The sequence below is a fragment of the Helobdella robusta genome (genome assembly GCF_000326865.2).
Source record: "Helobdella robusta unplaced genomic scaffold HELROscaffold_44, whole genome shotgun sequence".
NCBI classification, from domain to species: Eukaryota; Metazoa; Annelida; class Clitellata; order Rhynchobdellida; family Glossiphoniidae; genus Helobdella; species Helobdella robusta.
Genome location: NW_008705063.1, coordinates 1,047,392 through 1,062,268, shown reverse-complemented (window position 1 = coordinate 1,062,268; position 14,877 = coordinate 1,047,392). Strand labels below are relative to the sequence as shown.

The following is a 14,877-nucleotide window of genomic DNA, read 5'->3' as shown; positions in this document are numbered from 1 at the left end:
GCTCGTGCATCCGGTCGTATAGTGTCATGACTGCCGTACTGAAAATTATCTTTGTTTCACTGCTACTGTTACATTTGTCAACGACTCAGTTGTACAATGCTAGTAAATTTTACAAAGTTTACAGTTACCTTACTGTTCCGAACCAGAAAACTGAGATCTGCTATGATGACCCCATTGGAATAACCACAAAGTTGATAGCCTGGTCTGCCATTGATTGCATTCAAAAATGTTTGGTATGTAAAATTATTTTTTCAAATTAATTTTTCAAAAACTTTGTGCCTGTATAAAATCAGTGGAGTAGTGAGGAGTAGATCTGGTTAGTTGTTCGAGATAACATTTCAGAACGTCACATTTTTTCGTCCTACTCATAAAAATTCTAAATCAAAACTTCAATTTAGAACTTTTAAACAACGGAAAATTAAAAAAACATGATAAAATACACGCCATCTATTTGGATTTTTGTATTCATTATCTATTTTTTTAACTTTCTTTTTTAATAAAATTGCATTTAAAAAATGCGCTCTCCCTTAAAACTTGCGTGAAAAATACAAAAATGAAATTTTGTATTTTGTATTAAATTTTCAAAAAAAAATTAGTCAAGGGGCGCAAGTAAAAGAGATTCATTTGTTCAAGGAATATTTTATGAAAATTATGATACAGTAAATTGAAACAGTTCCATTCGGTCAACATTTTTACATACAAAATTCTATTAATTGTAATATTGTTTGAATTTTTATAAGATGGCCGAAAACGGGTTAATTTTATCAAATTCTTTAAAAACCTTTTTCATAAAGCAAAGTCCACATTTGATAATTGAAATTATAAATTGTTCTTGTTGCATGTGAAACACTAGAAAGCAAGAAAAATGAATTTGAAAGGAGTCAACTTAATCTAATTCCAATCGACAACAGCCTAACTTGAGAATTTTTTTAATGATTGAAAATTTGTCACAACCAAGCACACATCAGACAGCTGGTCCAACATCTTTACCATCACCACCAACATCTTTCCATCATCATCAGCATCTACGCCATCATTATCATGAACACCAACATCATCATCATCATCATTATTCAATATACAAGTTAAGCTTTCAGTCGAAAAATTTTTATGACGAGATTTACCCTCCGACTTTTGAATCAATTTAGAAATATTAACAATTTACTAATTATCATAAAATTAAACTAGTTAAAACTGAGTCCTAACAACAAAAATGAATTTTTCATAGTTCAAAATGTTCAAACATTCGCACATTAAAACATTTGCTCTACTTTGCAGGGATTATTATGTTGAAATTATTCTATTTTGTTATATTTTATTTCGGGTTTTATTTTACTTTATTCTCAAATATATCAAACAACGAAAACACATCGTTGAGTGCCCTTCTAAAATTAGTATTAATCATCACGTCTTCTTGGTCTTTGGCAAGCATTTCTGCTAAAAAACTCATCTACAATTAGTTTAGAGAATAAAAAAATCATAATGACGACGACGTAATTACTAGAATCATCTGCTTAGGCCAATCGGGCTAAAAATCATTCATTGCCTATTCGTCTGTTGGCCACATAGGACTATTAATTGCACGAATAAAATCTAAAAAATCACGCAAATTTGATGTTTGTAATTTTTTTCTAGTATTTATGCTCATACTGACGTAAGATATTGTTTATACAGACGTGTGTAAACAAATATGTCTTCAATCGCTAATTCAGAAATGTAATCTATTGTATAAAAAATGAGATTTTCAATCTCGGATACCAATGTCATCAGCTCCTTCTACGTCGTTAAGCTATTTCTTCTGCATCTCGCTCCACTCGTTAATTCGCAATTAAGTTGGAGCTGCTACGAAAATTATTATTATTTATTATTATTATTGTTGTCGTTATTATTATGCTACGAAAATTGTTATTATTTATTATTATTATTGTTGTTGTTGTTGTTGTTGCTGTTGTTGTTGTTGTTGTTGTTGTTGTTGTTGTTGTTGTTGTTGTTGTTGTTGTTGTTGTTGTTGTTGTTGTATACACATTTTTTAATCAATGATATGTTGAATAACTGAATGGATGAACGAACGAACTAATCAATGAATAAATAAACGAACGAAAGAACAAATAAATGAAAGAATGAATGTACGAATGAACGAAGGAGCAAATAAATGAATGAATGTACAAATTGTATACATCCCTATCACCACCAGCCACACACGAGTATGTCGGCTGCTACAGCTGGATCGCCGTACTTCAGACATTTCACCAGACAGACATCCACACGTGCTCCGAAAAATGCAAAGACTTCATAATGATTGCCATGAAGGTGGAGAAGGATTGATGATAGTGATGGTGGTGCTGCTAGTGATGATGATTAAGATGACGATGATGATGACGACGACGATGATGATGACGATAATGATGCTGATGAACACAAAACATCACAGTCGAAGGATGAATGCATTTGTACGGAAAGGGTTGGCCAGTCGTTGCCGTCAGAGCATTGTGACGAGGTTTGCCTTGGAGTAGGTCCTTGTGGAGGTTTCAACTATTTCGCTGTCTATAGTAGTGAGTTTGTTGTTGTTGTTGTTGTTGTTGTTGTGTTGCTGTTTAAATAGATTCATCCTGTCGGTTTTGGTTTTTGTCTTTGTGGTTGTTAATATTGTCGCTTTTAATTGTATTTTTGAATAGCTAGAAGTTAAAATGAAAACTACCCCCTTCCAATCAGAGAAAGATATAACAGACTGTTGTTCCACACACGTTGGCGATTTCTGGAGAAACAATTTGACCATCATATCGGAAACCCTCGTCAGTCCGAATGAAACCTTCCAGACATGTTTGAAGATGTGCCAGGAAGATGGGGCTGTCTACTTCAACATTTATGTATGCTGGATGTCCAGTTTGTGTGTATAGGTGTTTGTGTATAAGTTCTTGTGTGTGTGTGTGTGTGTTTGTTTGTGTGTGTGTGTTTGTGTGTAGAAGTTTTTTTTAGATTGACGTTTCAGATCAGGGTTGTAAAAAAATCATCCAGATCGTAAATAATAACTGCTTTTATATATTACTGATAAACCAACAGAATATAATTCTTTATAAATCGTTACAACAAAATTATTGAAATTAAACTCAAACCAGCTAATCAAACAACAACAAACAAACAAACAGACAAACAAACAACTAGTCAGCAACCAACAAACAACCAGCCAGCCAACCAATCCTTCAACCAACCAACATCCAAACAAACCAACCAAGAACTCAACAAAGAATGCTCCAACGTGCACGTGTATGAACGCCACTTCCCCTTACATAGAGACCCAACGTAATGTTAAACAATGCCAAGAGTGCAGTGCTGAACATCACGATAATTATGCATCTGTCATGTCGGGTTTGTACCACTTCTACTACTACTGCTGCTATTACTATTACTACTACTACTGCCACAACTACTACTACTACCACAACTACTTTTTCTACTACTGCTACAGCTACTTTTACAACAACTACTAATAAAAATTGAATTGTTTCTGTTTTCAAAAACATCGAAATTTTCTATACTATATTAAAAAAAAAATTATTTTTAAAATTACTCAAATATTTGGAAAATATAAAAAAAATCACAGTTTTTTAAATATTATAAATATGTTTAAAGTTAAACAAAACATTGAAGTTAAGCAATACATTAAAGTTAAACAACATTGAAGTTAAACAAAACATTGAAACTAAACAAAACATTGAAAAAGCCGTAACCTCTCAAGTTGAAATTTTAATAGCGTCAAACATAACATCAATCGAGATAAAACAAATTTTCAATAAAAATAATAAAATAATAAAAACCCAATGCAAAACACACGCAGTAAACTTCCAACTGCAGTTCTCACAGAGGTTCTCAGCATATTCTCACTGTGAGAGGGAAAAATTAAATTTAACCCATTGTGACGAACAGAAATGTAAGGAAGGTTGGAAAGGTGAACAATGCAATGAAAGAGGTAGGCAATGGCTGTTCATTCAATGTTCACCACCCAATGTTCACCATCTCAATGTTCACCATTCAGTGTTTACCACCTCAATGTTCACTATCTTAGTGTTCACCATCACAATGTTTACCATCTCTATGGTTCTTTCAATGTTTGCCATTTTAATGTTTGATTATAATTTATTTCGGTGTTGTTTGTCTGATGATCTCACAGAACGTTCATCAAATAAACAAAAATTCACAAGATATGAAAAGTTAACGACATGACATCAATCTTCACATGTTGCAATCATTCCATTGGATTGTAGTTGCACGGACATGTACCTAACCAACAAACAAAACATCAACCACAACCTCACAAGATTGTGCGCTCAACAACGGCGACTGCCCTAGCGACATGACGTGCTTTGAAGCCAAATTTGCCAGAAGTCTCATCATCGTCGAGTGTCAGTGCGGTGTCGACCAGCAGCTCAGTGATGGGAAAAAATGCATTGCTAATATACGTACGAATATACGAACATGTATTATATATATATATATATAATATATATATATATATGTATATATAGATGTTTAAATATGTATATGTTTTTGTATATGTGTGTATGTGTGTTTATATATGCGTGCGTGTGTGTGTGTGTACGTGTGTGTGTGTGTGTGTGTGTGTACGTGTAAGGGCTTAGATGGAAATTTTAGGTGGTTGTATGATGCATCTTTGTGGTTGATATTTAGTTTATTCAAGACACATCAAGTCGCTTGGACAGTCGCCATTTTTGCGTGAACAATCACACGCACGCACGCACACGCACTCACACACACACACGCACACACACACGCACACACACACGCAGATGAGGAAATCTTGATAAACATAGCGGCACATAAGAAGGTGATAGTCAACAAAGCCGAGTTGGAGAGTAATGTCAGTCACGTGACGGATGGAAAAATAATCCCACCAGAGGCTAACTTCCGGAAAATCTTTCCGTGGTACGCTGTGGATCTCTCAACTGTCAGCTACATACATCGAGTCCTTCTCTACCACTCCAATTTGCCTGGCTAGTAAATTTACACGCCTACACAATTCACACACACACACATTCAATCACACATTCACCACACACACACATTCACACACATTCAATCACACATTCAATCACACATCCACACACACACATTCACACACACATTAATCCACATACATTCACACACACACACATTCATACACACACATTCAAACACACATTAACACACATACATTTACTCACACACACATTCACACACATTCACACACACATTCAATCACACACACACATTCATACACACACACATTTAAACACACATTAACACACATACATTCACACACACACACATTCACACACACACATTCACACACATACATTCACACACATACATTCACACACACACACATTCACACATACACATTCATACACACACATTCACACACACACACATTCATACACACACATTCACACACACATTCACACACACACATTCAATCACATATTCACACACATTCACACACACACATTTTATCAGACATCCTAGCAACGTTAAGTCTTCGAATATTAACAACAAGCATTCATTCTACAAAATCTCCAAACATAGGTAAAACCAAAGTGGCGAAACTTGAAATAAGGTTCACCAATACCTGGGAAACCAGCAAAATTTACCAGTACGAACTGTGCGGAGAATGGAACGGCAAACTGTATGGTTTTGGTTATCCCATGGAGGTCAAATGCAAGGACAACGTCATCGGTCGTTATGTCATCATCTTGTCTACACCGGTAGTGACGAAATTAGCCCATTTCTCGTTGGATGAAGCGGAAGTCTATGGATACGGTTTATAAGTTGATTCAGTTGGAATATTTATTCACAATATTTTTTAATTTTGAAGAATAAATAGTTTTTTAAGGTGTTTATTATATTATAAAAAAAAATAATTAAAAAATCAGAGGCAGACATGGAAGATGATGGAATGGACGTTGGTGGTCCAGGAGGGTCACCCAAAGGTTGTTCGGATGTGTGTGTGTGTATGTGTGTATATGTGTGTGTATGTGTGTGTGTATATGTGTGAGCGTGTGTGCGTGTGCGTACAACTTATCAATCCATAATTTTATTGTTTGACGGATGAGTGACATCACTTCTCACAAACTGAACTTAATTAATTAAACATGCGAAACACACGGTGGTGTCACGTCATCCTCGGACACAAAAATGACAAATTTGAAGATGGCAGTTCCCAGGATGACAACCTCAAAGGTCATTGCAATTCGCTGTTGTAATTCGTCAATCTGTAATTGGCTGCTGTTTTAACTGATTTTCATTTGGTCATTTTGGAAAATTAATCACTGTCCCTTAAATTTTTAAATTTCAACTGCAAACTTCTGCCCAACTTTAGAAGCTTCACCGCCGAAGAGAAGCAGATGTTCAAATGATAACGGTGGCTGTGGTGAGAAAATCTGCGTTGAAGTCGATGGAGGTACCGTTCTGTGCGTCACTAATGGTCAGTGCAACTACATTTAACGCAACTGAGAAAAGCTAGTTTTTTTAATGTTTGGAAACATATTTCAGTAATTCAATTTATTACAATTTATTATGATTCAGAAAGTTATTTACAAGTTTCATACATTTTTCAACATTTTCAGTAGTTGATTAAATTTTTGTTATCATTTAGTCAAAAGGGGATCCGTTATCAACGCTCAAAAAACTTTTTTAGGAATTTTTTGGAAACTTTATCCAAAATATATTGTTTAATTATTTTTTATTCATTAAATTTATAAACATGAAAGCACTATTTAAAATGAAAAATTGACGCAAAAATTGATATGCTCCAAGTATCTTGTTAAGTATTGCCGACCAATTTTGGCACCGACATCAACGTCGTCTTCAGATAGGCCCATGAAGTCCGTCGTTTCCATAAATTCCCTTAAACTAATTACAGAAAATTTAAATCTATTTTTATTTAAATAACTCTGAAATTATAAAAAAAACTTTTTGGGATCTTTAAAAAAATTGAATAGTATTCATTGAAACAACTAAAAGGTTATTTTCATTAAATTTATGAAGATTGTTCAGTGAACAACGGCAACTGTGAGGATAATTTGTGTGTGGACACCTGGATGCTTTCCAACATCAGCATCGAATGCGTTACCAAGGATGGCGAAATAGCTATAGATATCGGTGAATGCGTGAGAATTTCTTTTTTTATATATAACATTATTGTAACATTGTTTTATTGCTACCCATCGTGTCACTGTTTCAGAATACTTTGAAGTGGCAAATTTGAAAACTATCTGACAAATATTATTTACTAAATTTTGTTTTCAAGATCGAAAGCTGGAGAACCTGCAGGGTTGTTTTCGTGAGGTAAATAAGCAGAGCAGCACCAATGTGAAGTCCATTGGTGGTTGCCAGGCGTACTGCGGCACCAAGTATTACACCATTAAGGTTGCTCGCTCTTAATTTGCCACTTTTTCAAAATTTTCAATGGATATTTCGTTCTTTGTATACCAAATGAGAAAGTTTTAACGAACATTCATTAAAATCAAAATAAACCAAACGGCAATATTTTGTGAACTCTAGTTTCCACACAGCACTGAATCGAATGAGAAAGATGAAGAGTCTGACAAGCTTTCGGATGACCCGGTAGCTAACATTCATCCACGATTCACTCAAAATCACTCCAAATACTCAAAGACATTATAATGAATTGAAAATAATAATTTAGTTTAGTATATTATAATAAATTTAATTAGAAACAAATAAATTAATAAATTGAAACGAAAATATCTTAAGGATGGCGTGTGTGTCTGCGCCGACGAGATCAACCGTAGAGTAGAATTGAAAAAGTGCAGTGTATCATGTAGTGATGGAACGCTCTGTGGTGGTCCCGATCACTTCTCTGTCTATGCCAGTAAGGAGATATATTTAAAAGAAACATTTAATAATGTAATTAAAATGAACACTAAAAGAATAAGCGTAAGAATCACTTTAAATTTTAACGGCGGGCGGATTAGCTCAGTCTGTAGGAGTGCCATTTATTTTGCGTCGTTTTCATTGCACGACGACCTGGTTCAAACATCTGTCGAGGGCCCAGATCTTCGTTGCTGGTAGAACTAAGTATTGAATATTAAATAAGTTGTAATTTAGTTTTAGACAGCAGAATAAATATTATAATGTGTGTTTAAAATAAAAACTTAAACGAATAAAACAAAATCCTTTCACGAACAGAGCCTTCCAAAGGTTTTTCGCTGATTGGTTGCTTCAAGTTCGTGAGCGAGGAAACGTTAGTGAGGCGAGATGCCCCCTCGGATAACGTGGAGTTCTTCAGCAGCAAATGTCACGAGCAGTGTCTCGACGGCAACTACTTCTTCCTGATCACTTCCGTATGTTCAACTACAGTTTAATTCTATATTTGCTTCATATATTCATCTTTTTATGTTAAAAATATTTGATTTAAGCGATTTTTCATTTCAATTTTTATCGATTAAATTGTTATTTTCTTATTGTAATAAAATGTTTCGACCGAACTGAATTCTTCGTCAAACAGTGGACAGATGAGGATCCAGAATGTTTTTGTGCCAGCAGCCTCAAGGTCAATGGACAGTTGGAACCGGGTCAATGTGAGATGAAGAAGAGAGAAGTGTATCTCGTAAGAGAGGGTAAGGTGTTTTTTATGACAATTTTGTACATCTGCACTAGTACTGATATCATAACATTGCCTATTTTCTACGCAATGATGATCTCGTGAGTGTTACACTTTTGTTGTTATTCTAATAATTTGCAACAACCAACAGACCAACAGATATTACAAATTAACAGTAACGGTAAAGATATACTTCATGCGTTGTTTTTTGATTCAGTGAACATGAGACTTGATTACACGGACAACTTCAAGACCGCCCACTACTGCTTGAACGATAAAAATGAGCGCTTCAGTAAGGAATGCAAACAGTGGAAGTGTACGCCCGGATGGACGGGGAATCTCTGCGACATCCGAGGTTTTCGCACATCATGCGACATCCTGACGATATTTTTAGATTTTTGAACGTTACATTCATTGTATGCACATAGTTCATTTAATTTTTAACTACCAGTTCTTCTTTCGAAACTTCACATTAATTATTTCCATTTCAATTCTCTATTTAGACTGCAACGTGCAGAACGGAATGTGCCATAAAGACACAAAATGTCTAACTGATACCATTGGAGAGAGATCCGTATCTTATTGCGGCTGTGATAGTGATTTGGAGCTGACGAACAAAACTCTTTGCCTCGGTAGACTTTTGCCTAAATATTTTAATTTGTTATTTTACAGTTGCTAATCAATTGAACGATGTCTTGAGCTTGTTTTTCTTTAGTCAAGTCAAACAAAACTGTTGTTGGATTTGATTTCAGAGAGTCGACTGGTGGCCGAGGTTGCTGGTGTGGGTAGCACGGTGATGATCATCGTCATTGTGGGCTCTGCAGTGGGGGGCATTCTTTTGGGCTCTGGAACAGCATTCACCATTTGGAAGGTTAGGAAGTCTGTGATGGAGAAAGAGGAGGAGGAGGAGGAGGGGGAGGAGGAGGGAGGAGAAGAAGGTGATTATTTTCAATTTTTATTTTAGGTTACAAAATTTGAGTTTGTAGAAACGATTGTTGAAAATGTTTTGCTCCAAATTGCTGTAAGAATAAACATTCATGAACAGAATTGCAAAATACGAAAACCCAATAAATTAGATAGATATTTTCGAGAAGATATGCAAATGGAAATATATAATAAAACTTATTTGAGTATATTTATATCAATACAATCTTTTTTTCAATGAACAAATTTTACTTTTACAGAAACTTAAATCAGCATCGTTTGACATTAGTGAGTCTCGGCCCCATCGGTTCTTATTACGATTTTTCCAACTAAACTTTGCAGCTTTCGTGTTTCATGAAACTGTTTTTTATAATTTAATAAAAATCGTTAAATATTCAAATCAACAAATCAACAACAGTTCAGTTCATTAACTTAAATTTACATAAAATTTGCCGTCGTTTTTCAAAACCTACCTAATGATCAATCGTTTGTTTTGCAATACAAATACGTCTTAGTTTATCACTTCATCATAAGAATTAATATAACGAAAGATCGGCTGATAGTGAAAAAGTCAAGTTAAACCTATCCTTGAATAAAATATTCTATTACATACGTTTCGTTGAAATCAAATTATAATTTATTCGAGTACGATAGCAACTTACACGGAATAAGTAGCAACAATACATATAAAAATCAATCTATCAATTAGTTAATAATGCTCCATTTCCGCGATGTTCAACAGCGCTCCTCAATGAATCTTGCAAGCAGATGGGTCTGGCTAAGCTCTCTGCATCATAGCCAGCCAAAGAACGCCATCTCTTGTGATGAAAAACAACTGCACTAGTAAACCAGAATCGATAATGGATCATAGCCATCTAATATACCTATTTGTTCAAGTGTAATACTGGTGAGTGTGGGCACCATAACTCTGAATATATTGGTATGACGACGACCAAGCTATCGAGAAGACTCACGATGCACGTACAAACTGGCGCTATAAAGAATCAGATGAAAGAGAAACACAAAACTAAAATTACAAGACAAATCTTGGAACACAATGTTGAAATCATAACAATAACAACCATTATAATTTACGACTAGCCGAATCAATACTCATATAATAAAGACATCAGATAATAAATATCCAACAACTGCAGTTCTTCCTAGGAATTCTTCCTACTAATAAATTTAGAAACAGGGGAATCATCGGTAACGAAAACACGTAAAAAAATCGAAAAGTTAAATTGGAAGTTAACTAACGCCGAACATGCCGTGATTTTCATCAATATTTCTGACACCTATTGTATATATATATAGGATTATTAAAACATTCGGATTTACCATGTATGCATGTTTTGTATGTTTTATCGGTGACTGACCGTAATCAATTGCAATCACTCATTCAAAATATTATAATATGTGTAAGTGTGTGTAAGTCAAGAGCGTAAGGCAATAGCATGAGTTAATTAATATTATAGACTACTGAATAATTGAGTGACAGATTACTTAAGTAATAACACACGTTACATACGTTAAATACGTTACAAAAGTTACATTTCATTTGCGTAATTAAACATTAGCCGTGATTAGAGTTAGTAATTAATTAGCATTTGTAATCAAACTGGGTACTTGAGTCCTAAATGAAACGGGGTTGCCACATGAACATAAATATTTGATGCTCAAGTTAGTTTGAAGATTCAAGTTCATCTAATGTCATAAAATCTTTAAATTTATTACAAATTAAAAATCTATTATAATTATAAAATGTATTAATAAAAATATATTTATTAATTGTTTTAAAAAATGATTTTACTTTGAAACTATTTAGATAAATCGTAAATTTTATTGAAATCTAGAAATATGAAAGCATTACATCATGCTTTTGTCATAAAAACTTTATTAGGTTCACTTTTATTAAATAAACAATGCATTTAACAAGGTTTCGTTTAAAAAACTCTAACTTTTTAAAAACACATGAAATGAAATTTTAAATAAAAATGAAGGGTTGCTGCGTTTCAATTTTTGAAAATTTGAAACACTTCGTAAAGAAAAAACCTCCACTTGTCCTCTTTCTGGTAGTTCTGGTAATATTTTCACTGATCACAATGTCCATTGGGGCCTACGTAAAAACGGCCCAACTGAAATCAACGGACATCAAAAAGGTACTAACTAACTTTACATTACGCTATCTATAATTATTTACATCACGCAGGCACTGATAAAGAATAGGCTGCATACTTAAATTTATTCAGAAGGAAGTAATAAATGTTGTTAATTGTAGATTTTAATTGATCGGCTAACGCTAAGTCATTAGTTTTTATTACATTGATTTTTGATTGTGCATTTCTACTTTTTGTTCATTTAATCAGAAGAATATTTATTCAAAATTTAGGATAAATTTTGAATATTATCATTGCAACTCGAAGGATTGGAACATATTTCTGAATGGCTTCTCAAGAGTTAGTTTCTGCCTGAGTAGCAATTCATCATTGTCACCAAATTTGTCTACGACGGACAAAAGTGCAACAAACTACACTTCAAAGTTGGTGCTGTTATATGGGAAAATAAAATGATGTTTCTAAAAAAATATTTATATGATTGATTGGTTGGTTGATTGATTGATTGATTTTAAAATTATTCATATATGAGTATTATAAAATTAACTTATCCTTAAAGGAACATAACAATCCCACTGAAGATCACAGTCCAGCCATCTCCATCATTTGTCCACCAGCGGCACAACCTTACAATCCTCTCTGGACTTCTAAGTGCTCATGACATTGGCATCAAAGGTCACCAAGTACAAGTGTTTTGTCCTATGTTTGTATGTTTCTTTGTTTGTTTATCTTTATGTACGTGTTTGTATGTTTGTGTATCTGTCTATTTTTTTCTATGTTTTTTGTGCTCAGCCGGCTTGACAGGATTGAAAAGTTTTCAATTTTTGCAGTAAGCCTAGCTGTACATGTTAACTTTCTTTCTCTCTCCCTTTCTTTCTCTCTCCTTTCTCTCTCTCTCTCTCTCTCACACACACACCCACAAACAAACGAACAAATTTGCACCAACACACACACTCATATACTTGATGGAAAACATTATTTTACTTGCTTATAGCCATTTATTTGTCTTTTTAGTTGATGAACAATCGACTCTTGTTTAATATAAATCACCAGGCTCAAATGCCATGCTGGAAGTGTTCACTGAACTTCCACATGTATGGACCAGCAGTGACAACGGGGATGAAGTATGCAAAGATGATGTTTGCCCACCTGTTACACTGTTTGCCTGTGTCACCATCGCCGATCATTCTTCTCTCTTCCCAACTTCTAATATGTTTGTTCTTGTTTTTTTTCTTTTAACTTCAGATTTAAAAAGTCTACTAATATTTGTGTGTCTGTGTGTGTGTGTGTGTGTGTGTGTGTGTGTGTGTGTGTGTGTGTGTGTGTGTGTGTGTGTGTGAGAGAGAGAGAGAGAGAGAAAGAGAGAGGAGAGAGAAAGAAAAAACTTAAATTACCATCCTCAATCACTAATGATCTTGCATATCATTCCTTCTGCCTCTGCAGACCTCCAGGTACATGCAAGCCCACCACGAACAACACATCCCTACCGACGAACGCCATCTTCAAGTCGCCACACTCATCAACCTGCAAGAGCGGGGAGTCAAAAATAAAATTTGAGCACAAATTAGATCCACTTTTAACCATTTATTTATCTTTTGTTAGTAGGTTTAAAAATATCATCATATGGATTTTTTTTTTCCACAACACACGCACGCATATTTACGCACACACAAACACACATATCGTACAAAGACACACACAGACACACACACACACAGATACACACACACATAACGTACAACACGCACAGACAGACAGACAGACACACACAGACACACACACACACACACACACACATACACATGCACACACATCTTCACAATTAATGATAGAGTGACAAACAAGTGATAAACCTGCACCTCCTGCATACTAGCATCATTCTCTTTGCCATCATCCTCACCATCTTCCTGTTTGCTCTCTTCAGAGGGAAGAGGAAAACGAATGTTGATGGTGGTGATGATTATAGGGGTGGTAGTGGGGGTGGTGATTACGCTGTCAAAACTGAGGTTTGTAATGATTGATGGATTGATGTTGTGCGTGTTTATCATGCTGCCTATGTGGATGTGAAGTCATTTTCATGGTTGTTAACTTTGGAACATCATAATTCAACAGGATGGCAGTGAACCACTGATGTTCAGCATGGAGGATATGGATTGAAGTGTCCTGATGATGATGATGATGATGATGATGATGATGATGATGATGATGATGATGATGATGATGATGCTGGGGACGACGACGACGATTACGACGATGGCTATGATGATGATAGCCCCATGATGAGGAACAACGCCGATTATGGTGATATATATTTACACACAAACACACACACACACACACACACACACACACACACACACATACACACTCACATATATATATATATTTAAAGTCCTTTATATTATATATCATACATATATATATATATATATATATATATATATATATATATATATGTATGTATATATATATATATATATATAATGTGTGTGTACGTGTGTACGGTGATTTTTAAATAAATTTTTTGGCTGGTAGGACACTTTCTTTTTCTTCAGTTAATTTGGCTCATTTGTCAGATTGTGTACTAGTAGATAATTATATCACTGTTGAAGTCTATCCTTCTCGTCCATGGTATCATGATATTTGATGATACACAGTACAGCAAGTAAATGATACGATCATGTTTTTTTCAAGTTAATTATTTTTATTTATTAATTATTTTATTTTTTTATTTTTAATTTTTTTATTTATTTCAAGTTAATTATTTTTATATTTTTATGTAGTTTTTTACAACACAAATACACACAGAGGTCGTGTGAATATGCGTGAATCAGCTCGTCACACATTGCACGTGATTTGCTGGGATCTTTATGCAGTTGAACTCACTCACTGCAACATCAGCGCCTAACTCCTTAACCATTACACCACTGCAGTTTTTTTTAATAATGGGATGATTTTATTCCACTGCCTTTTAAGAATCTTCTATCTTTACTATTTTTCTGATTTTTATTTAAATTTTCATTTTATTAGTGGGTTAAGTTTTTTGGTTTGTTTTCATTTAATTTTTCATTATTTGTATATAGTACGTGGTATAGTATATATTAATAGTTCAAGTTTTAAATCTTATTTTGTGAGACTTACACCTTTTTGCCATTGATTGATTTATTTTTTCATCTTGAAATTATTATTTTTCTTAAATATCTCTAGTCGAGCAAT

The 14,877-nt window shown here is 34.2% G+C and overlaps 3 protein-coding genes across 3 annotated transcripts; all 3 read left to right on the top strand.

The window, feature by feature from the left end:
* Positions 1-1,735: 1,735 nt before the first annotated feature.
* HELRODRAFT_177811 (hypothetical protein) lies at positions 1,736-5,822 on the top strand (the record flags this gene model as incomplete). The annotated part of the gene is made up of 9 exons (XM_009025958.1): positions 1,736-1,832; positions 2,195-2,310; positions 2,432-2,552; positions 2,713-2,883; positions 3,292-3,366; positions 3,836-3,937; positions 4,317-4,457; positions 4,806-4,876; positions 5,649-5,822. 9 exons carry the CDS (start codon positions 1,736-1,738, stop codon positions 5,820-5,822), a joined length of 1,068 nt encoding a protein of 355 aa, XP_009024206.1.
* Positions 5,823-6,146: 324 nt separating this feature from the next.
* Positions 6,147-10,342, top strand: HELRODRAFT_177810 (hypothetical protein; the record flags this gene model as incomplete). Its single annotated transcript, XM_009025957.1, has 12 exons — positions 6,147-6,234; positions 6,374-6,478; positions 7,042-7,155; positions 7,304-7,422; positions 7,558-7,620; positions 7,771-7,888; positions 8,206-8,360; positions 8,525-8,636; positions 8,772-8,975; positions 9,124-9,252; positions 9,373-9,558; positions 10,287-10,342. The coding sequence occupies 12 exons, from the start codon at positions 6,147-6,149 to the stop codon at positions 10,340-10,342; spliced, it is 1,449 nt and encodes a 482-aa protein (XP_009024205.1).
* Positions 10,343-11,473: 1,131 nt separating this feature from the next.
* Positions 11,474-13,887, top strand: HELRODRAFT_185894 (hypothetical protein). Its single transcript, XM_009025956.1, has 7 exons — positions 11,474-11,706; positions 11,971-12,086; positions 12,221-12,336; positions 12,715-12,874; positions 13,105-13,257; positions 13,493-13,667; positions 13,774-13,887. Exons 1-7 carry the CDS (start codon positions 11,542-11,544, stop codon positions 13,816-13,818), a joined length of 930 nt encoding a protein of 309 aa, XP_009024204.1. The 5' UTR covers positions 11,474-11,541; the 3' UTR covers positions 13,819-13,887.
* The last annotated feature ends 990 nt before the right edge of the window (positions 13,888-14,877 follow it).